The sequence below is a fragment of the Myxocyprinus asiaticus genome, chromosome 26 (genome assembly GCF_019703515.2).
Source record: "Myxocyprinus asiaticus isolate MX2 ecotype Aquarium Trade chromosome 26, UBuf_Myxa_2, whole genome shotgun sequence".
Classification (NCBI taxonomy): domain Eukaryota; kingdom Metazoa; phylum Chordata; class Actinopteri; order Cypriniformes; family Catostomidae; genus Myxocyprinus; species Myxocyprinus asiaticus.
In genome coordinates this window covers 9,329,906-9,354,192 of record NC_059369.1, presented here as the reverse complement: position 1 = coordinate 9,354,192, position 24,287 = coordinate 9,329,906, and the positions used below count along the sequence as shown (strand labels likewise).

At 37.7% G+C, this 24,287-nt stretch overlaps 1 protein-coding gene and 1 non-coding gene across 9 annotated transcripts in view; one reads left to right on the top strand and one right to left on the bottom strand.

Annotated features, from left to right (window-relative positions):
- The window catches only part of LOC127416747 (ras GTPase-activating protein 2-like), a 98,963-nt gene that overhangs the window by 73,519 nt on the left and 1,157 nt on the right, over positions 1 to 24,287 (top strand). For 6 of the 8 annotated variants that reach the window (XM_051656283.1, XM_051656280.1, XM_051656282.1 and 3 more), the window contains one exon: positions 342 to 3,910. The exons of 1 other annotated variant lie outside the window; for it this stretch is intronic. In XM_051656283.1, coding sequence (XP_051512243.1) covers positions 342 to 372 — 31 coding nt within the window. In that variant the 3' untranslated portion in view covers positions 373 to 3,910. Of the gene's footprint in view, positions 1 to 341; positions 3,911 to 20,458; positions 20,560 to 24,287 lie in introns of those variants that run through there. One more of the 8 variants, XM_051656279.1, reaches the window with a different exon arrangement.
- On the bottom strand, positions 23,839 to 23,911 carry trnar-ucg (transfer RNA arginine (anticodon UCG)). Its single transcript has one exon. It is a non-coding gene; the product is annotated as a tRNA-Arg (tRNA).

The window sequence follows — 24,287 nt, the reverse complement described above, 5'->3', positions numbered from 1 at the left end:
TGGTGAAAATCAACCCCTGGGAAATGAAATACCCCGAAGTTGAAGAAGCAACCATATACCGTGCAGTAAGCAGAATGCTAGTATTCCATTCCCAACATCCTTTGTTTAAAGCTCCTCAAACCAATACAGCTTAAAAAAATGACCTTATTTGAGATATCTCAATCCTATTTTTTGAGGTATCATGTACAGTGAAGTCATAAAACCAACCGAATTCCCCTCATAACAGTTTCCCATTCGTTTAACTTTAAAGGCATTATCTTGTAAACAAAACACTGTGTTCGACAAGATCTACTTAAAATTCTGCTTTTCAAGTCTAAATGCTGTACGTTCTTTTTTTGCAGTGAGAATCCTATAGTGGGAAAGACAGCGTAACATTGTGGCTGAGGGATCAAGTGGTAATGACATAGCCACACAAGCAGATGGCACTGTGTTTGTCGACATAGAGGAGTACAGCCCTACAGAATGACAAAGCTCAGAGAACGTTCAGAGAGCCACTGCCGTTCCACACGTGACTGGGCCTAACCTCTCCAGCATGGCCTGATGTATTGTGCACATGGAAGAATTTAGCCAGTCAATCATTGGAAAAATCATGCTCTTTTCTCTGTGTGCCTGTCCAGTCTCAGTCTTACAACAGTTTTTTAAGATTGTCCAGTAACCTCATGTGTCAGCTGGCACAGTAAGAAAAGATTCTCATCAATTCTTCTCCATTCCTAACCAGGCTGTGAAAGTCCAGACACCAAGTCTGTGAGAAATTTTAGCTGCTAAAGTCAGTGGAGGTACTTACAATCCCACCTGTGTGTATGAATTAGGGACTAATGCAGAAGCACTTTAGATATTTGGAATATTCCAGATGTTATTGTTTTAGATACGTGGTATCAACCTTTTTTTCCCCCAATATTGATCAGTTACATGATCAGCTAATGTTATGTAGATAACAAACATATCCTGTAGATTTTTACTAGCTATTTTTCTTACACCAAAGAAGTTGTTTTGTAGGCTTTCATGACTTGAAAAAAGGTATACATGTAGTTTTCTAATTACAGAAATTTTTAAAAAAGGCAAGTGGATATCTATTTTTCATTGGCATACGTTTTGGGGGCATCATCAGTTTTGATAAATCATGAAGAATTTTTCAATCAGTCCATCTTTGTAATTTCCCCCATTGCAAAAGTTGGGATATTTTATTGTGTGCTGTCATAATTATAGATTGTTTGGTCAGAATTCTGCTCTACAAGACACAATCACCAGTTTCATGTTTGCTTTGTCGCAGTTGTGTTATATTATTGTGGTGGATTTGTCGTGAATGTCAGATCCCACCTTCTGATTCATACAGGTCTGCATATTGATTGATTTCTTAAAGTGTGTCTGAAATTACACCATTCCCAACCTTACAAGAACAAATACACTGGGGTCCAGAAATTAGAGACAACATTGAAAATCTGGGATTTTTTTTATTTTTATTTTATTTTATTTTTTTATTTAAACCTAGAAATTACAAAAGAAATGTGAAAAAGATATGAGTTAAAATAAATATTTAAGATTCTGCACCATTTCTAGGTCAATAATGTAAGCAAATTTGTGACATTGACCATGCTAACTCCTTTCTCAGGTCTGTCAGTTAATTAATTACATGATATGCTGATTGATTAATCAAATGAATCGAGTATCAATATTTGCCAAGAAAAGCCCCTAAATAAAAATAATTCTATGTATAATGATTAAATACAACTTATTATATAATTAAAAAGGAATATAAAATAAAGATAATAATTCAGATAATTAAAATACATTGCATTATTGTGGCAGACAATTAAAGCATTGATCGGTCAATACAAAAAGCTTTAGAAGGCAATAATTTTTTTTAACTGTTTATTTCCATATCATTGAACATAGGCCTATCATTTGCCTACAGGCCACAGCAATCCCTTTTGCAATTTAATTCATCAATCTGTTCGAGGTTGCCTCATTGTAAGGACACGTCTGTGCACACATACGTATGTCAGACGTGGGCATTTGGTGCGTCTCACTTTGGTTGCGTCACATCATAATATGTAGTTTGAAACTTAGAAAAACATGTAATGAAATGCCTACCTTCAAAGATGCGTTCCGTCCAGCTGTGTTTCAACGCAAGAACGTGTCTTCATCATGTGCTGTCTGCTGTCAGTAAATGTGGTTTGTTGCCTGTACTGAAATGCATTGCCTGTACAGCTGGTGTTGCGCTTACTGCCCCTTGCTGACTGGGGATCGTAAAACATGAAGGTGGTATTCAAGCATGAATTGCTCCAATGGTAATTGTTTTATATAATTAATTGCACTAAATTAACGTATTAAATTGGCAGCCCTAATAATTTGATATTAAAACTATTGTATTAAATTACAAAACAATGCAAAAAAAAAAAAAAAAAAAGAGATACATGCTGATTAGTGGTCCCAGACTTTTGGACCCCACTGTATGTGGTCACATACACAGGTTATTTACCATTTGGCCTACTTGTGTTCTGTAAACTTCAGATCCACCATTTGATATACTTGTGTGCTGCAAAAACCAAATCTTAATAGCTGAGATAAACTAAACAACTGACTAGCATATACCTGTTAGTATGGGAGTATATAGTATAAAATTGAAGTGTACTTAGCATGATAATTTCTTACCTTTTATGAAACATCAGTGTCAGAGAATATTATGTCCAAAAATATGTTAATGTAGGAACACAAGGACAAACAAATTGTGGCTTACTTTGACATCTCAGAGAAAGCAATTGGTTTCTTGCATTCTTCATAATATTCACTTTTTTTTTATTTTATTTTTTTATATAATAATAATAATAGGTTTTAGGATATTTTATTCTGAACAAACTCTTTTGAACAGGAGTACACACAGGACTGTGAATTTTAATTGATGTGCCTCTCAAAAAATTCAGAATTAAGAATTTGAAAGCTGAAAGATTTGTTTAGCACTGATAAAGAGACTTGGAACACAGTTTGCCATTTGGGCACAAATAATTATGCAACATTCTCCTTCCAGTTTTAATATTTGGTGTCAAAAATGTCTAATGTCTATGTATATTTATCTTTTCACAAATACAGAATGTGATGTGTAGATTTTCCTAGCACACTGTGAACTGAATTATGTCATGCTAGGTTAATACATTGATCGAATGGTACATGGATGTTAATCTTGTACTCTGAGGGTCCACCGAGCTTCGGCAGAAATGTGGTAGTGATCTTCCTCGATTCAGAACTGTGGTACAGTCCTTCATTACACTTGTCTGATCCAATGTAATGGTTTCTGTGGCTACATTTATTCCCCTTATCTTTGAACTGGACATAATTGCTTCTCATTTAAAACTACAGAAATCATTACAACCCCCAACCAGCTTCCTTAACATCCCCATCCCAGACTGAGAATATTTTTTTTAACTTTCCCAATTTAGCACTTGGCTTTGAGTTGACAGAAATAATGAAGACAATGTCATTTTTCTATTTCTTGAAGTCCTTATTTAATGTATAATGGTACGAATCTACAATCACCATATTATAAGAAGGTTTCAAACTGCTATGTGCTCCTGTTATGTTTGTGCACAAATCTCAGCCCATTGAGCTCAAATGGTGTAATTGGGTAAAGTATCTGTGATCAGTCCTTTTGAGAACCTTGTAGTTTGAATAATCCATTTCTTAAATTATTATATTTTTAGATCAATAATGTAGGTCTGTAAACTCCTATAAATATTTGCACAAATTTGACCAACTCCCATTCCTGTTCTAAGGTGTTACTAACTGTAATGGACATTTTTGCTTCAATTTGTTATTTAAATGTTTTTATACCATTATTTTCACAATACAAGCTCACATAATTCCTCTGTTATTAGTTCTGTGGAATTAATTTGCAATAAATATATTGTTTGTGTTTTCTGTTTTGTGAGTGTCGTGTCAGTAGTCTATTCACTTATGAACAGTTGTGTTAAACTGACCTGTACAATGACTTAGCACAGATAAAGTGAATTGGCTGCAGTAATAACAGTAATAAAAGTTCAAATTAAAATACAATTGATTTTTACAACATAGTGAATGGTTTAGTATGTGATTTCGACAACATTCTGTTCCATTTAACAATTATAAAAATACAGTGGCCCCAAATATATGTTGGTCCTCATGTATTCAGATAGAAGACAAAGGCAGGCCTAACAGTCATAAAAACATTCCTCAAGCCCCCTCCTTCTAAGTCGTAAATTTTACTGATAAAAATCGCACCAAAATCAAACAAAGGGAGTCCAAAACAGACTACAGATCCATGAAGCCTTGCTCACTAAAGGATCGAGCACTCAACTCCTATTGGATGAGGCACACAATAGAAGTCCCTCAAACATGACATCATCAGGACTTCAAATAATTCTGAAATGCTTCCAAAGTTGCTTCCAGCGACTTTGTTCACCGAATACGGACGTAGCTTTTTGCTGCTCTCAGGTGCAACCTCGTGGCTTAAGGAAGTAATGTCCGACTTGAAACTGTAGCCATACGATCTCCATCTCGCTGGACGAGTTGAGATTACTCTGTGTTCAACCGAACACTCTAACGGATCCGAAGGAGACCGCCGAGTAATTCGCATCTTCATCCGTTGGCCTACAGAAGTGAAGAGATTAAAGATTTCTTTTCCATCTTCAATCAAGTCGACATTTCTGAGTTCTCCGCCAGCCCGCCGAGAATCAACAGCCGTACAGCTGTAACGGCCTCTCGTCATCACACGAGCCTAAAGGAACTGGGTCGGAGTTAAAGGACGGATGGAACACACATTCTACCTGTGTCCTCATGCGATTCAAGTAAGAGGTTTACGTCTGGGCAGAGATAGAATATTATAGTGTGTTATTCTTGTGTTTCAAGGATTTTGCTTGTATAGTTTACGGACCGCCATGTCCGCTCATTATTAATACTCAGGGTATTAATTATCACAAATTTGTTTTGCTGTATTGTGGTCCAACCAGATTGGATTGTTGTGCAATTTCGCCATCGCGGGTGAAACAGAAACTGAGTTCATCCATTAGAGTCAAATAACACAGGACTTTTACGAGCCCCGCTCGTAAAACCGCGTCTCTGAGTGATGAACACGGCTGCTTTATCTCCAGCTATCGCAAAATCAGCTTTCGGGCTGTCACTGAATAATCTCTCTCTCTCTAACTAACCACACTGACACACACACACACACTGTCACACACCTTATGTGTTATAGGATTATTTTATTTCCATATCTAATCATATCACTGTTTAGTTTGTAGTTGTAAGTCGTAAGTTTATTGACTGCATTGTATTAATTATTAATTGATATTACTGCATAAATAAACTTTGTTTATATTACAAAGAGAAGTGTTTTGGTTTGTTTTGCATACGCCTGTGTCATGCTGACGGGATGTCAGTGCTCGGATTCAAACCTTCATTCATTGTTTTTTTTCCCAAAAATCGATATTCTTCGGATGTTGATTTTCCTAAGAAAACAATCTAATATTGAGACTGTTTTACTATCTGGTTATTAGTCCCTGATTCCAGGGTGGTGCCCCGTCAATGTTAATCCTTATTAATATTCTGTTGATTTTTGATAATTGATAATTATCTTTGATGATTGTTGAATTTGAATGATCAATAAGCTAGTGTTAATTTTAATTAATGTTTCATCGACGTTAACAATTAACGATTATCTTTGATAATTGTTGATTTTAAAGGATTTAAAAAAGCTAACATTGATTCTCATCAATGTTCTATTGATTTTAATAATTAATAATTATCTTTGATAATTATTAATTATTGCTAATAACCAAACTTACTCCTAAACGTAGCACACTACATTTACTGGAGCCCCATATGAGGTTTTCATGAGTTAGATCCAATTAATTAATTTAAATATTAATTAATAACTACAGAAATAATTATTAATTATTTCTGATAGTAACACTGATCTAAACAACCAGTAAAGCCCTACATATATATTTGGATACTTGAGCCACACTTAAAAATATATGACTGTCATTGCATCAGATAATATATATATATATATAAAACCAAGTGGCATTTATTTTAAAGAGAGCAAGCACGAGCAGCTTGGTTCTTAGGTTTAAATGACAAATACTAGATATACTCTTCAAAATGAAGACAAAAAGCATTTGGACACCTTGTGATTGTCGATGCTAGAGAAACATGTTCATAGTTAATGTGATGAACTATACCTGTGGTTACTCTGCTAGGCGACCTGTGTAAACTTGAAGGGAACTGACCTCATCCACTCAAATCACTCGATTGTTACTTTAGTCTCTGTATGTTAAGCTAGAATAGGAAAAAGAACTGAAAAAGTTACACTCCAGCTTGAATAAAATCAGATACAATTAAACTAGTGATAACTGGAACTGTATTCAAAATAGCATTGATAAATATATTTTTTGTACATACTAATGTTAAACAAACAAAACACCGACTCAAACATCTGCAGATCATGAAGCACAAGCTCTATACATGACAAACAGCAAGACAAACAAGTTGAGATGGAAAATAATGTACATATTTTAACAAATTTAAACCCCAACTAGATAAATGCAAGACAACTGCGGTGAACTACAACAGGAGTTTAACAGAAGTTTTAAATCTTAAAATTAGTATGAACCCCTCATTCTTATTTTAATATCAACAGTTAGAGCAAATGCCATTGATCAGATGTCATATGCCTTTGCAACACCTTTCACAGTCTTCTGTCTCAATAGCTCATCTGAAACCCTCTCTTCTACCAAAACTTGATGATCTGCAATACAGAACAGCAAAAAGAAAAGAAAACAAATATGAATGTAGCAACTCATTTGCACAATCATTTTAGGAACATTACAGTTCTGATTATACTGCCAGGTCAGGAAAATATAAATACAAATTCTTTCATTTTTATCCCTTTTTCTCCCAATTTGGAATGCCCAATTCCCACTACTTAGTAGGTCCTCATGGAGGCACGGTTACTCACCTCAATCCAGGTGGCAGAGGACAAGTCTGAGACTACCGATCCACACATATTATCACAGAGACTCCCAGCATGTGGAGGCTCATGCTATTCTCCATGATCCACGCACAATTTACCACATGCCCCATTGAGATGGAGAACCACTAATCATGACCACAAGGAGGTTACCCCATGTGACTCTACCCTCCTTAGCAACCGGGCCAATTTGGTTGCTTAGGAGACCTGGCTGGAGTTACTCAGCATGCCCTGGATTCAAACTCGCGACTCCAGGGGTGGTAGTCAGCGTCAATACTCGCTGAGATACACAGGCCCTGACAGGATGGATGGACTTTTAAAGAAGACATTGCTTTTTATGCATGTTTTAATTTATTGTATATAAAATTATGATCCCAATAATAATGAAAATAATCTTACTTATTTTACTCAAAATAGATTTTTCAAAAATACCTGAAACTGAAATGAGTGAGAGTGCATTATTAGGGGAAGGAGGTAGAGGACTGAATTGCTCGCGTGAAGACCAAATATGGCCATAGTGAGAGCATTGTGTGCTACATTATTACTGATGTCACATGTATTAAGCGTTACAATGATCCCTGCTCTCCCCTACATTTTATCTTATGGTCAAACCACTTGTCACTGAATAAATAAATTAAATAAGTCATTGGCCTTATTTTATGTATATCCAACATGAAAAAAAAATCAAATTCCTAAGAACTTTGGCATATGTGTCTTAAACTAGATTTCTCCTTTTTATTATCTTGGACTTCATTATCTGTCCAACCATCTAAGTGTCTCCCCTTAAATATCTCTAAAATTTCACCAAAATGCATGGGGGAAAAACACATAGTGACTGGAAATCTGTGTACAACGTTAGATGGACGAAACATACAGAAGAAAACATTTACACCAATTCATTGCAATCACTACCACAAATATGACTGGCTAATCACAGAAAGAATAGCTTTTACATGTGTAAAATCAGATGATTTCTGTTTAAAAGAAAGAACATGTGTGAAACTGGCACACTTCTATTAAATTGCAAAGTTTCTCACAGAAATGCAGAGACACCTGTAAAATATTAACTGTGGCAATTGTCTTAACAGCACATTTGCACAAATAATGGCAATTGCACTCAGATCCGCACCAAAACAACTGGTCCGAGACCACCTGGATGGAGAAGAAATCTGCAGGTCAGCTTGTCACTATAATTCGTCATCAAAACGCAGATATAGCCTTTTGGCGGCTAATTATATACAATAGGTCTATCTTCATGATCGCTTCTGTCTTTTGGATTGCGGTAGAACACACAGGTAGGATGGCGTCAGCAACTTTTTGAAAGATAAAAACGTGGCTTCACTCTTTGTGTGTGTGTGTGTGAGCAAGTCTGTGTGTCCAAGTGTGTGGTCGTGAGAGGGAGAGAGAACTCTGTGACCATGAGAACAGGTACTTTTCAATGTAGAAATAGTACAAAAGCAACTAATGACGGATAAAAATCACCACAACTGAAATTTTACAGTTTTGGTCCATTTTAAAATATAACCTTGTGAAAGCAAACCGAACCATGAAGAAAATGCAACATTGTGATTATTTTAGATCCTGTTTCAGAACAAATCAAGCAAGCAACAGGTCTGAAAACACCCTAAATCACTCTATTACAATTGTTTATGCTCACGCGGTACTCCTGTTGTTTTTTAGGAGAGCTGCACATGACAGGGAATCAGAGAGAGTGAGTTGCATTCTTTTGGTACTTCTGACAGAAGAGAATGAGATCTCAGCAAAACAGTCTGCATGTGTAACACACTCAGCTAAAAGCTAGTTGTTTGTTTGTTTTTTTAGAGTCTGCTAATGTTGCGCCAGCCATAGTTGAAGAAGCATACTGTTGAGTGTGGTAACGCTGGATTGTTTGGTAATATGAGGGATGTTACGATTTACATTTGCGTGCTACAATTAAACTGACACTCCAAAACAGTACAGTTAAATGGATCAGTAAAGTGAATCATAAATGATAGCTTGTCACCTCTAAAGTGTGTTTATCTAGCCAATGTCATACAGCTCATTAGATTGGTGAATGTTTTTAAATCCTTTGACCTTTCAATCCCCATTTTACACCCTTGCAAGCTGAGCAATGCCAACAACAATGCTGCTTCACCGTTAAAGTCAGATTTATTGTAATTTTTACACATTGCAGAGCAATGGAGAAAATACAACTGCAGTTCCTTCAAGACTACAGTGCATTTAACATGCTGGAAATAACAGACAATAAACAAAACAATTTAACAAGAATTGAAACCAGTTTAACTTCTAGTTTAACCTCCAGTTTAACCCTAACCCTAACTTTAAGACAGCATACTATCATCTTCATTGACTTCCTCTCAGATCGGGATTGCGGTTATTTGGTTATGGAAAAAAAAAGGGCAGCATGTTTGCTCAATGGGTAGCACTGTCAACTCACAGCAAGAAGGTTACCAGTTTGAGTCTGGGTTTTAACCTGTGCCTTTCTGTGTGGAGTTTGCATTTTCTCCTCGTGTTCACATGGGTTTCCTCTGGGTGCTCTGGTTTCCCCCACAGGTTATGTTTCCGAGGCCCCAAGCAACCATCCAACCATGATCCTCCTTGAGGGTTTTGCTGTTCGACAGAGTAGGGCGATTTGGCTCCAGTATATTATGTTGTGGGTTTTGAACCAGGGGCGCCATGAACAGTTCTAAGTGGGGTATGCAAGACATAATTATGTTAGATAACTGATTTTGTCTTTTGACTTAGGAGTTTTTATAGACAAATTTAAAGAATTTCTATTTGTAGCGAAATTAAATTCACTGGTATTAATACGTTTACAACAATAGGTTACTTGATATTGTGCTTTTTAGATGGAAACAAAACAGTGAAATATAATTTGTACATAATTCACAACTTTTTATTTTCAAACACATATATACTTTGAATCAAACAATAAATTAATAAAAAACACTGTACTAACAAATATTGTACATTTAAGAATTTCCAAGTTTTCTTACTGGCAAAATCACTATAAGATCTCTTAGATGAGAGGAGTGCAAGGCTGTTCAGTCTGTCAGTTTTTAGGTAGTTTCTGCAAGTCTAACTTTCAAACTGACATTTACACAGGGTCCAAAATTATTTTAAATATTATAAAACCAATTATACTATTTATTATAGTTGATTTGACCAAGTGAAAGCCTGATACAGGCTTCATGAACCACATACGGATTTGATTTTACTGCGTGCATGAAAACTCTGTTATTAGTACAAGGTTATAAAAACATTCGGGGCTTTTCCTGAAACATCTGGGGATTAAGCCCAGTAAGCCCACCCCTAGCATCGCCCCTGACCCTAGTATCTGAAGCCCATATGCCTGGCATACCCTGCACCCTCCATAACAGCGCCCCTGGCCCTAGAAAGCACCCTGGCAACCACACACAACACCCTAACATTATGCAATCAACCATTGCATGGGCAAGCACTCTTCATATTTTCTTCATGGGTTTCTAATTTTTAATTACTATATCTAGGATTGAAAGACATTTATATTTATTCAAGATTTGTTTGTCTAAATCTTTTCATGCAGCAGCCAGATGTTTGTTGAAATATTCTCACATTACGAAATGAGCAGTCAGTCAAACCAATAAGAATACATTCTTATTCCCAAACCAAATGTCCAGCTGTGTGGGTCATGCTTGCTCTGGCATGGTCTTCACACTCTCTCTCAGTTTCTCTATCATTCCCTCCCTAATTTTTCAGTCTTCTCCTCTGCAACTTTGCTCTAGACTTGTTGTGTCTGATTCTGGATTTCTCAAGGTCTTCTCTCTTAGAGGCCCAATCAGCTGCTCCATTATATCTTTCTGCTGCTCGGGATCCCAGTACAAACACAGTGCTGAGACACAGGTCAGTGAATGCTGAGAAACACTCTGCTGACAATGAAAGGAAGATAAAGATGATGATGGTCTTGATGAGATTTAGAATATCTGTTATGCTTGTGCTGGTCCTGCAGCTCAAAAGAACAGTGCTTGGAGAGATAATCAACCCAATCAGAGGTAAAAGACTTCCCATATATCCATGCTCACATACACATATCGTCCAAAACAGTGGTTCTCATCTGGTGGGTTGCGAATTGGGACCCAAAATTGGTTCACAGGTAATTTCTGATAACATATAACCATATAATCAGCATAGTTAGGACAGCAAAATAAATAGACTTATCAACTTTAAAAAGGGAGGAGAAAGTTCTTCACTTATCTTTTGTTATTGATGTCAAAGCATGGGCATCAACTCAAACTCTAAGGTATTTTTTACGGCTGTCGATTTTACATGGTGATTCAATGCAATTAATCTTATACAAAAATTGCTCAATTAATCATACCACCATAATACATAATTTTCCTACCAATGAAGCGATTCAAGATTAAAGTGCCACCTCCATGTTTTGTGAGACTCAGCAGGAGGCAGTAAGCACAGCTCCAGCTGCACAGGAAATGTGCAGCTATACAGAAAACAAACTGACAGCTGATCAGAGACAGCTGGATGGAGCACAATGCAGGGGTCTTGAGATGCATTTCTTTAAACTTTAAAAACATTTTTTTTTTAAAATTCTGTCCTAAAAAATCGCCTTTTATGGCTAGAGATACTGAAAACCAGTGAAAGGTGACAAAACCCCAGTGAGATGGACCAAAGGTGTCTTTTTTGATGATTAAATATAAAATTATCTATATTTTTCAGCAAATATTGATATATGTGATTAAATTTGATTAGTTAAGTGGCATATAATTTAATTCATTCAATTAAAAGTTTTAATCAATTGCCAGCATTAGTATTTTGGTATAAATTAATCTGTCACTTGGTCAAACTAGGCAGATGACAACATCCCCTCTAAACATCATGAGCTAAACTGTGCAAAGTAAAAAAAATTGAATAAATAAATAAAAATGACCCACACTACATTAAATGCTAGTTAAATTCAGTGGTGGAAAGTGTACTGTAATTTTTAACTTAAAAGTATTGCTACTGAAGAAATAATTCACTTAAAAATTATTCAAGTTATTCCTTTACAAATTACTTACACAAAAATTATAGCATACTGAATGCCTATTTAGTATATACACTACCATTCATAAAGTTTAAAACACAAAGGCAGTTTTTGGTTTTGAAAGAAATCTTTGCTTCTCTTCACCAAAGGATACATTCAATTAATAAAAAAAATACTGCCAAAAACATTAGAAATGTTGCAAAATATTATTACAGTAGGTTAGGTTACATTATTATTTATTAAAAAAAATTGTGATTAGCCACACTACTTCAGTGGGACTCAAGTCCACAATGCTCAACTCCAAAGGCTGATGCTTTGTCCATTAGGCCACTAAGTCTTATGCAGGAATGTTAATGTAGTCCTAACCTTCACCTTCAGTACTGTGATGCAATAAAAGTGCTCAACCTTTTCCATTACCCTTTTAAAGTGTGTTGTGGCTTTTATCAAAGCAAGATTGTCCAATGACAATCAGTGAATAGCCACACTCTTGTAAACGACCCAGATGGTGACACGAACCCACAATCCTCAAATCCAACGAACATATTTTGTGAGTTGGCTAAATCGTATGATGCTATACGATTTCGTTCATATGAATTTGTACGATTGGGTATGAATTCATATGAAAGAAATCATACAACAACATCGAGCGACATGATTGGCTATAGTGAAATCGTATTAATTCATACCAGAGAAGTCGTATGATAACATACGAATTAGCCAAATCGTAAGAATCCTTGTGATTTCACAGTGAAAGTGTGTTGCTCAAATCCGAAGGCTGATGCCTTTTCCATTAGGCCACTAAGTCTTTAGCAGGAGTATTAGTGTAGTCCTAAAATTCACCTTAGGTATTCCAATGTAATGTAGGGCAAAACCTTGTCCATTCCCCTTTGAGAATGAATTGTGACTTTTTTTTAAAGCAAGACTGTAAAATGATAGCTAGATTCTTTTAAACAACCCAGATGGAACTCAAACCCACAATTCTCAACTCTCAAGGCTGATGCCTTATGCATTAGGCCACTGGGTCTTTAACAAGATTATTATTGTACTCCTAAATTTCACCTTCAGTACTGCGATGCAATGAAAGTGCTGAACATTTTCCATTATCATTTTAAAGTATGCTGTGGCTTTTTACATAGCAAGATTACCACACTCTTGGAAACCACAGTCCTCAGCCCTGAAGGCTTATCCATTAGGTTATACAGAACAGTGTAGTCCTGACCATCAACAAAAACACAGTGCTCCTATGAAAGGGCTCAACTTGTTCTTTTCCTCTTTTAAAGTGGGTCGGGGCTCTTTTCAAAGCAAGATTGTCCAATGACTATCAGTGAATAGACATTCTTGTAAACAGAGGAGACTTGAACCCACAATCTCCAGCTCCAAAGGCCAATGCCTTGTTTGTTAAGGCACTAGGCCTTGCGCAAGATGTGTCAAGACTAGGCCACTGGGTCTTGAGCAGGAGTACTATTGTAGTCTTACCTTAAGTACTTTAATACATTGAAAGGGCTTAACCTTTTCCATTTCCCTTTTAAAGTGTTTTTTTTTTAAGAAATACTGACTAAAGACCATCAGTGGAGAGTCACACCCTTGTAAATGACACAGATGGGACTCTAAACCACAATCCTCAGCTCCGAAGGCAGATACCTTATCCATTAGGACACTGGGCCTGCTTATCAAGTGTGACTAGACCTCACTTATGGGACTTTTCCACTGCATGTTACAGCTTGACTTTTTGGGGGTTTTCCACTGTGGATAGTACCTGGTACCTGGTCCTTTTTTAGTACCACCTCGGTTGAGGTTTCATGCGAGCCGAGCCAATAATAAATGTGACGTCAAAACCCTGCAGATCACTGATTGATCAGAGAGAATCGTCACTACCAGTGTCACTGGATTTTTGACACTTGACATCAACCTGCTAGTTTTAAAGTTAGCAACAGCGATAGCAGTATCATTTGTTCACGCGACTTCGAATTCTAAAAAGAAATGACTGTGCGCAAAACCACGCTGTGGTCAATAAACGAGGTGCAGACGTTCCTCTCGTTAGCGATGAACGAAACGACGCAAAATGAAAAAGTCTTTCAGGAAGTGTCTCAGCTGTTTGCCGCACACAGCTACCACTGGACCTACCAACAGTGTAGGGAAAAGTAAAACAAAATGTAAAAGTGACTACAGAACCATCAAGGACCACAACAGCCAGAGTGGTTCAAACAGAAGAAAGTAGAAGTGGTTCGACCAAATGGACACTATCCATGGCAATAGACCAGCGAGCAATGGGAGGGAGAGTACCCTGTTGATGGTATGTTAACTCTATATTCTGCTTGAAAGCTTCACTTTATTTAGTAGACCAGCTACTGGAAAGCTTGCTTCTAAAACAACCAGGCCAATTTAACTGTTACACTTGTGTAAAATCACCATGCAACAACTGCTTTATGCAGCACAATGAGCTAGTAGCTATTATTGTTTATGGTCAGTAATGTTTGTGTCGCGTTTAAGATGATGTCATGGCAGTAGAGGCGGCGCAACTATGACGATCAGCCTATAATCCCACCCACGTTGAAGCGGCACTAAACTGCAGTGGAAAAGCACGCTCAGAAAAGCGAGCAGAGTCGAGTCGAGTCGAACCATAACGTGCAGTGGAAAAGTGCCATTAGGTACTGTTTTACAGTGAAACGGATTAACCTTTTTCATTCCGTTTTTAAAATGTGTTGTGACTTTTTTCAAAGCAAAATTGTCCAGTGACTATCAGCATAGAGCCACACCCTTGTAAACAACAGAGATGGAACTTGAACCCACAATCCTCAGCTCCAAAAGCTGTTGCTTACGCATTAGGCCACTGAGTCTGTTGTAGGTGTTTTAGTGTAGTTCTTAACATCTTAGTACATAAAGTGATGTTCAGAATTACACTAAAACCCTTCATGGCCTTCGGAGTTGAGAAGTGTGGGTTCGTGTACCATCTGAGTCATTGACAAGAGTGTGTTTAGTCAACAGCAATCATTGCAAAATTTTGCTTTAAAAAAAGTCATAACACACTTTAAAAGAGGAATAGAAAAGGCTTAGCCCTTTCATAACATCAATTCATTAAGGTGATGTTAAGAACTACAGTAACACACGTGCATAAGACTCAGTTGCCTAATGGACCAGGTGTTAGCCTTTGTGCTGAGGCTTGTGGGTTCTAGACCCATCTGGGTTGTTTAACAGTGTCTGGCTATTCAATTAAAATCGGTGGAAATCTTGCTTTGAAAAAATACATAACACACTTGAAAAGGTTGATTGTTTTCATAACATCACGGAACTTAAATTGATGTTAAGATCTACACTACAACACCTATGTCACATTCAGTGGCCTAATGGATGAAGCATCAGACTTTGCAGCTTAGGATTGTGTGTTTGAATCCCATATGGGTTGTTTACTTGAGTGTGACTGTTCAATTATAGTCAGTGGAAATCTTGCTTTGAAAAAAAGACACAACAATCCTGAAAAGTTTGTTAATTTTCATAGCACCACAGTACTGAAGGTGATATTAAGAACTACACTAAATCACTTATGTCAGAAACAGAGTCCTAGTCTATAAGGCATCAGCCTTTGGAGTTGAGGATTGTGGTTTCTGGTTACATCTGGGTGTTACATCTTTGACAAGAGTGTGTCTACAAAAGAGCCACAAAACATTTAAAAAGGGTATTGGAAAAGGTTGAGCCTTTTCATTGCATAACAGTACTGAAAATGAACTTAAGGACTGCAATAATACTCATGCTAAAGACCCAGTGGCCTAATGGATAAGGATTCATTTGGAGCTGAGGATAGTGGTTTTCTGGGTTGTACAGGTGCATCTCAATAAATTAGAATGTCGTGGAAAAGTTCATTTATTTCAGTAATTCAACTCAAATTGTGAAACTCGTGTATTAAATAAATTCAATGCACACAGACTGAAGTATTTTAAGTCTTTGGTTCTTTTAATTGTGATGATTTTGGCTCACATTTAACAAAAACCCACAAATTCACTATCTCAAAAAATTAGAATACATCATAAGACCAATAAAAAAACATTTTTAGTGAATTGTTGGCCTTCTGGAAAGTATGTTCATTTACTGTATATGTACTCAATACTTGGTAGGGGCTCCTTTTGCTTTAATTACTGCCTCAATTCGGCGTGGCATGGAGGTGATCAGTTTGTGGCACTGCTGAGGTGGTATGGAAGCCCAGGTTTCTTTGACAGTGGCCTTCAGCTCATCTGCATTTTTTGGTCTCTTGTTTCTCATTTTCCTCTTGACAATACCCCATAGATTCTCTATGGGGTTCAGGTCTGGTGAGTTTGCTGGCCAGTCAAGCACACCAACACCATGGTCATTTAACCAACTTTTGGTGCTTTTGGCAGTGTGGGCAGGTGCCAAATCCTGCTGGAAAATGAAATCAGCATCTTTAAAAAGCTGGTCAGCAGAAGGAAGCCTGAAGTGCTCCAAAATTTCTTGGTAAACGGGTGCAGTGACTTTGGTTTTCAAAAAACACAATGGACCAACACCAGCAGATGACATTGCACCCCAAATCATCACAGACTGTGGAAGTCCAGTGTTAAGTACACTGGACTTCAAGCAACTTGGGCTATGAGCTTCTCCACCCTTCCTCCAGACTCTAGGACCTTGGTTTCCAAATGAAATACAAAACTTGCTCTCATCTGAAAAGAGGACTCTGGGCAACAGTCCAGTTCAGTCTTCTCCTTAGCCCAGGTAAGATGCCTCTGACGTTGTCTGTGGTTCAGGAGTGGCTTAACAAGAGGAATACGACAACTATAGCCAAATTCCTTGACATGTCTGTGTGTGGTGGCTCTTGATGCCTTGACCCCAGCCTCAGTCCATTCCTTGTGAAGTTCACCCAAATTCTTGGATCGATTTTGCTTGACAATCATAAGGCTGCGGTTCGCTCGGTTGGTTGTGCATCTTTTTCTTCCACACTTTTTCCTTCCACTCAACTTTCTGTTAACATGCTTGGATACAGCACTCTGTGAACAGCCAGCTTCTTTGGCAATGAATGTTTGTGGCTTACCCTCCTTGTGAAGGGTGTCAATGATTGTCTTCTGGACAACTGTCAGATCAGCAGTCTTCCCCATGATTGTGTAGCCTAGTGAACCAAACTGACAGACCATTTTGAAGGCTCAGGAAACCTTTGCAGGTGTTTTGAGTTGATTAGCTGATTGGCATGTCACCATATTCTAATTTTTTGAGATAGTGAATTGGTGGGTTTTTGTTAAATGTGAGCCAAAATCATCACAATTAAAAGAACCAAAGACTTAAACTACTTCAGTCTGTGTGCATTGAATTTATTTAATACACGAGTTTCACAATTTGAGTTGAATTACTGAAATAAATGAACTTTTCCATGACATTCTAATTTATTGAGATGCACCTGTACACACTCTTGTCATTGACCCAGATGGGACTCGAACCCACAGTCCTCAGCTCATGCCTTATCCATTAGGCCACTTGGATGTATTTGTTTTAATTAGTTCTTATCATCACCTTAAGGACTCTGATGCTATGAAGGGGGTCAACCTTTTCAACTGTGTTGTGTTTTATTTTTTCAAAGCAAGATTTCAACTGAATATAATTGAACAGCCACACTCTTGTAATCGACTGCTATTGACTAGACACTCTTTTCAATGACCCAGATGGGACTCAAACCCACGATCGTCAGCTCCGAAGGCTGATATCCCCTTCAATTTGCTTATCGAGCAAACAGGTATGTGGATGATGCAGTCAACATGGGATTGCATCATATCCTGCAACATCTGAACAGACCAGGGACATATGCAAGGATATTTTTTGTGGACTTCAGTTCGGCTTTCAACACCATCATCCCAGCTATTCTCCAGACTAAATTACATCAACTCTCTGTTCCCACGTCTATCTGTCAGTGGAATACCAGTTTTCTGATGGACAGGCAGCAGCTAGTGAGAAGGGGAAATTCACTTCCAGCACATGTACAATCAGCAATGGTGCCCCCCAGGATGTGTGCTCTCCCCACTACTCTTCTCCCTGTATACAAATGACTGCACTGCCAAGGACCCCTCTGTCAAGCTTCTGTAGTTTGCAGACGACACTACTGTCATGATGATGATGAGTCTGTAAACAGAAGAGAGGTTTAACGGCTGGCTCACTGGTGTAGTCAAAACAACCTGGAGCTGAACACGCTCAAAACGGTGGAGACGATTGTGGACTTTAGGAGGAACACCCCAACATTGACCACCCTCACCATTCTAAACAGCACTGTGGCAGCAGTGGAGTCATTCAGTTCAAAGGACCTGAAGTGGGAGACCCACATTGACTCAATTGTGAAAAAGGCCCAACAGAGGTTGTACTTCCTTCGCCAGTTGATGAAGTTCAGCCTGCCACAGGTGCTGCTGATGCAGTTCTACTCAGCAGTCACTGAGTCTGTCCTCTGCACTTCAGTAACTGTCTGGTCTGGTGCAGCTACGAAATCGGAAGAAGACTACAAAGGACAGTTCGGACTGCTGAGATGATTATTGGTTGCCCCCTGCCCTCCTTTCAAGAACTGTACACTTCCAGAGTGAGGAAAAAGTCTGGAAAAATCACTCTGGACCCCACTCACCCAGCCCACTACCTTTTTGAACTGTTGCCTTCTAGTCAGCGCTACAGAGAACTGAGCACCAGAACAGTCAGGCACAGGAACAGTTTTTTCTCTCAGGCTATCCATCTCATGAACAGTTAAAACTGCCCCATTGAGCAATAATTAATGTGCAATACACAACTTAGTCTATTTATATTTATCCAACATACCATACCTCTTCTGCCATTACATTCCCTTGCTTCTGTATATAACAGATTTGTATTTGTATATTGTACATATATATACACTACCGGTCAAAACGGGGAGATGTTTCGGTCCACCTCTGATGACGACATCGAGGTCTACGTTGATACCGTAACGTGTTTCATTGGGAAGTGCATAGATGATGTAGTGCCGACCAAAACAATATGGATCTACCCTAACCAGAAACCATGGATGAATAGCGATGTTCGTGCGGCACTTAATGCGCGAATCTCTGCTTTTAATTCCGGGAATGCGGAGGAGCATAAACAAGCCATTTATGCCCTCTGAAAAAAATTTCAGAGTTGAGACTTGAACCCACAATCCTCAGCTCCAAAAACTGATGCCATATCCATTAGGCCACATGTAGTAATTTTTATGTTACTCTTTACATCACATTAAGTACTGTGATCCTATGAAAGGGCTCAAACTTCTCAAGTGTGTTGTGTCTTTTTTCAAAGCAAGATTTCCATTGACTATAATTGAACAGACAAACTCTTGTAAACAACCCAGATGGGACTCTAACCCACAATCCTCAGCTCTGAAGGGTGATGCCTTATCCATTAGGTCAGACTTAGTAATTTTAATGTTGTACTTAATGTAGGGCTTTACTGGTTGTTTAGATCAGTGTTACTATCAGAAATAATTAATAATTATTTCTTTAGTTATTAATTAATATTTAACTAATTAATACTTAATTATTAAAATCAATAGAAAATTGATGAGAATCAATGTTAGCTTTTTTTAATCCTTTAAATAAACAATTATCAAAGATAATTGTTAATTGTTAACATTGATGAAACATTAATTAAAATTAACACTAGCTTATTGATCATTCAAATTCAACAATCATCAAAGAGAATTATCAATTATCAAAAATCAACAGAATATTAATAAGGATTATCATTGAGGGGGCACCACCCTGGAATCAGGGACTAATAACCAGATAGTATAACAGTCTCAATATTAGATTGTTTTCTTAGGAAAATCGACATCTGAAGAATATCGATTTTCGGGAAAAAAAAACAATGCATGAAGGCTGTGTGGTGAGAGAGCGAGTGTGTGTGTGTGGTTAGTATGAGAGAGAGAGAGAGAATAAAGTGACGGCCCCAAAGCCGGTTTCGCGATCGTGGGAGAGGAAGCAGCTGTTAGTTTATCACTCAGAGACGCAGTGAAAAATTGTGTCATTTTTCAAAGCTAGATTTCCATTGACTGTAAATGAACAGCCACACTCTTGAAAACAACCCAGATGGAACTCAAACCCACAATCCTCTGCTCCAAAGGCTGATGCCTTATCCATTAGGCCAGACATAATAATTTTAATGTTGTACTTAACATGACCTTAAGTACCGTGATGCTATAAAAAGGATGAAACTTTTCAAGTGTGTTATGTCTTCTTTCAAAGCAAGAATTCCATTGACTACATTTTAACAGCCAAACTCTTGTAAAGAACTCAGATGGGAATCAAACCCACAATCCTCAGCTCCAAGGCTTGACATCATAGACATTAGGACACTGGGTCAGATATAGCAATTTTAATGTTGTACTTAACATCACCTTAAGTACTGTGATGCTATGAAATTAATATAACTATTCAAGTGTGTTGTGTATTTTTTCAAAGGAAGATTTCCATTGCCTGGAATTGAACAGCCACACTCTTGTAACCAACCCAGATGGGACTTGAACCCACAATCCTCAGCTCCAAAGGCTGATGCCTTATCCAATAGGACAATGGGTCAGATGTAGCAATTTTAATGTTGTATTTAACATGACCTTAAGTACTGTGATGCTATAAAAAGGATCAAACTTTTCAAGTGTGTTGTGTCTTTTTTCAAAGCTAGATTTCCATTGATTATAATTAAACAACCACACTCTTGTAAAGAACCCAGATGGAACTTGAACTCACAGCCCTCTGCTCTGAAGGCTGATGCCTTATCCAATTGGACACTGGGTCAGATATAGCAATTTTAATGTTGTACTTAACATCACCTTAAGTACTGTGATGCTATGAAATTAATATAACTTTTCAAGTGTGTCATGTATTTTTTCAAAGGAAGATTTCCATTGGCTGGAATTGAACAGCCACACTCTCATAACCAACCCAGATGGGACTTGAACCCACAATCCTCAGCTCCGAAGGCTGATGCCTTATCCATTAGGCCAGATAAAGTAATGCTGATGTTGTACTTAACATCACCTTAAGTACTGTGATGCTGTGAAATGGCTCAATCTTTTCAAGTGTGTTGTGTCTTTTTTCAAAGCTAGATTTCCATTGACTATAATTAAACAACCACACTATTGTAAACAACCCAGATGGAACTTGAACCCACAATCTTCTGCTCTGAACGTTGATGCCTATTCCATTAGGACACTGGGTCAGATTTTAATGTTGTATTTAAAATCACATTAAGTACTGTGATGCTATAAAAAGGATCAAACTTTTCGTGTGTTGTGTCTTTTTTCAAAGCTAGATTTCCATTGACTATAATTAAACAGCCACATTCTTGTAAACAACCTATATAGGACTCTAGAACACAATCCTCATCTCTGTAGGCTGATGCCTTATCCATTAGGCCAGATATAACAATTTTGATGTTGTGCTTAACATAACCTTAAGTACTGTTGTAGGGCTTTACTGGTTGTTTAGATCAGGGTTACTATCAGAAATAATTAATAATTATTTCTGTAGTTATTAATCAATATTTAAATTAATTAATTGGATCTAACTCATTAAAACCTCATATGGGACTCCAGTAAATGTAGTGTGCTACGTTTAGGAGCAAGTTTGGTTATTAGCAATAATTAATAATTATCAAAGATAATTATTAATTATTAAAATCAATAGAACATTGATGAGAATCAATGTTAGCTTTTTTTAATCCTTTAAATCAACAGTTATCAAAGATAATCGTTAATTGTTAACGTCGATGAAACATTAAAATTAACACTAGCTTATTGATCATTCAAATTCAATCAAAGATAATTATCAGTTATCAAAAATCAATAGAATATTAATAAGGATTAACATTGACGGGGCACCACCCTGAAATCAGGGACTAATAACCGAATATTAAAACAGTCTCAATATTAGATTGTTTTCTTAGGAAAATCGACATCCGAAGAATATCGATTTTCGGGAAAAAAAACAATGAATGAAGGTTTGAATCCGAGCACTGACATCCCGTCAGCATGACACAGGCGTATGCAAAACAAACCAAAACACTTCTCTTTGTAATATAAACAAAGTTTATTTATGCAGTAATATCAATTAATAATTAATACAATGCAGTCAATAAACTTACTGACTTACAACTACAAACTAAACAGTGACATGATTAGATATGGAAATAAAATAATCCTATAACACATAAGGTGTGTGTGTGTCAGTGTGGTTAGTGAGAGAGAGAGAGAGAGAGAGAGAGAGAGAGAGAGAGATTAAGTGACAGCCCGAAAGCTGATTTCGCGATAGCGGGAGAGAAAGCAGCCGTGTTCATCACTCAGAGACGCGGTTTTACGAGCGGGGCTCGTAAAAGTCCCTTGTTATTTGACTCTTTAATGGATGAACTCAGTTGCTGTCTCACCCGCGATGGCGAAAATGCACAACAGTCCAATTTGGTTGGACCACAATACAGCAAAACAAATTCGTGATAATTAATACCCTGAGTATTAATAATGAGCGGACATGGCGGTCCGTAAACTGTACAAGCAAAAACCTTGAAACACAAGAATAGCACACTATAATATTCTATCTCTGCCGTAAACCTCTTACTTGAATCGCATGAGGACACAGGTAGAATGTGTTTTCCTCTGTCCTTTAACTTTGACCCGGTTCCTTGAGGCTCGTGTGATGACGAGAGGCCATTTCCACGCGCTGTCGGCAGGCGGTACGGCTGTTTATTCTCAGAGGGCGGCACGGCTGTTGATTCTCGGTGGGCTGGCGGAGAACTCAGAAATGTTGACTTGATTGAAGATGGAAGAGAAATCTTTAATCTCTTCACTTCTGTAGGCCAACGGATGAAGATGCGAATTGCTCGGCGGTCTCCTTCGGATCCGTTAGAGTGTTCGGTTGAACACAGAGTAATCTCAGCTCGTCCAGCGAGATGGAGATTGTATGGCTACAGTTTCAAGTCGGACATTACTTCCTTATGCCACGAGGCTGCACCGGAGAGCAGCAAAAAGCTACGTCCGTATTCGGTGAACTAAGTCGCTGGAAGCCACTTTGGAAGCATTTCAGAATTATTTGAAGTCCTGATGATGTCATGTTTGAGGGACTTCTGTTGTGTGCCTCATCCAATAGGAGTTGAGAGCTCGATCCTTTAGAGGGCAAGGCTTCATGGATCTGTAGTCTGTTTTGGACTCCCTTTGTTTGATTTTGGTGCGATTTTTATCAGTACAACATCTGACTTAAAAGGAGGGGGCTTGAGGAATGTTTTTTATGACTGTTAGGCCTGCCTTTGTCTTCTATCTGAATACATGAGGCCGAACACTGTGATAAGGCTGAAAATTTTCAAGTGTTATGTCTTTTTTCAAAGCAAGATTTCCATTGACTACATATGAACAGCCACACTCTTGTAAACAACCCAGATGGAACTTGAACCCACAATCCTCTACTTCAAAGGCTAATGCCTTATCCATTAGGCCAGACATAATAACTTTTATCTTGTGCTTAACATCACCTTAAGTACTGTGATGCTATAAAAAGGATCAAACTTCTCAAGTGTGTTGTGTATTTTTTCAAAGCTAGATTTCCATTGACTATAATTAAACAACCACATTCTTGTAAAGAAGCCAGATGGAACTTGAACTCACAGCCCTCTGCTCTGAAGGATGATGCCTTATCCAATAGGACACTGGGTCAGATATAGCAATTTTAATGTTGTACTTAACATCACCTTAAGTACTGTGATGCTATAAAATTAATATAACTTTTCAAGTGTGTTGTGTATTTTTTCAAAGGAAGACTATCCATTGCCTGGAATTGAACAGCCACACTCTCGAAACCAACCCAGATGGGACTCGAACCCACAATCCTCAGCTCCGAAGGCTGATGCCTTATCCATTAGGCCACTGGGTCAGATAAAGTAATGCTGATGTTGTACTTAACATGACCTTAAGTACTGTGATGCTGTGAAATGGCTCAATCTTTTCAAGTGTGTTGTGTCTTTTTTCAAAGCTAGATTTCCATTGACTATAATTAAACAACCACAGTCTTGTAAACAACCCAGATGGAACTTGAACCCACAATCTTCTGCTCTGAACGTTGATGCCTAATCCATTAGGACACTGGGTCAGATTTTAATGTTGTATTTAAAATCACCTTAAGTACTGTGATGCTATAAAAAGGATCAAACTTTTCAAGTGTGTTGTGTCTTTTTTCAAAGCTAGATTTCCATTGACTATAATTAAATAGCCACATTCTTGTAAACAACCTATATAGGACTCTAAACCAC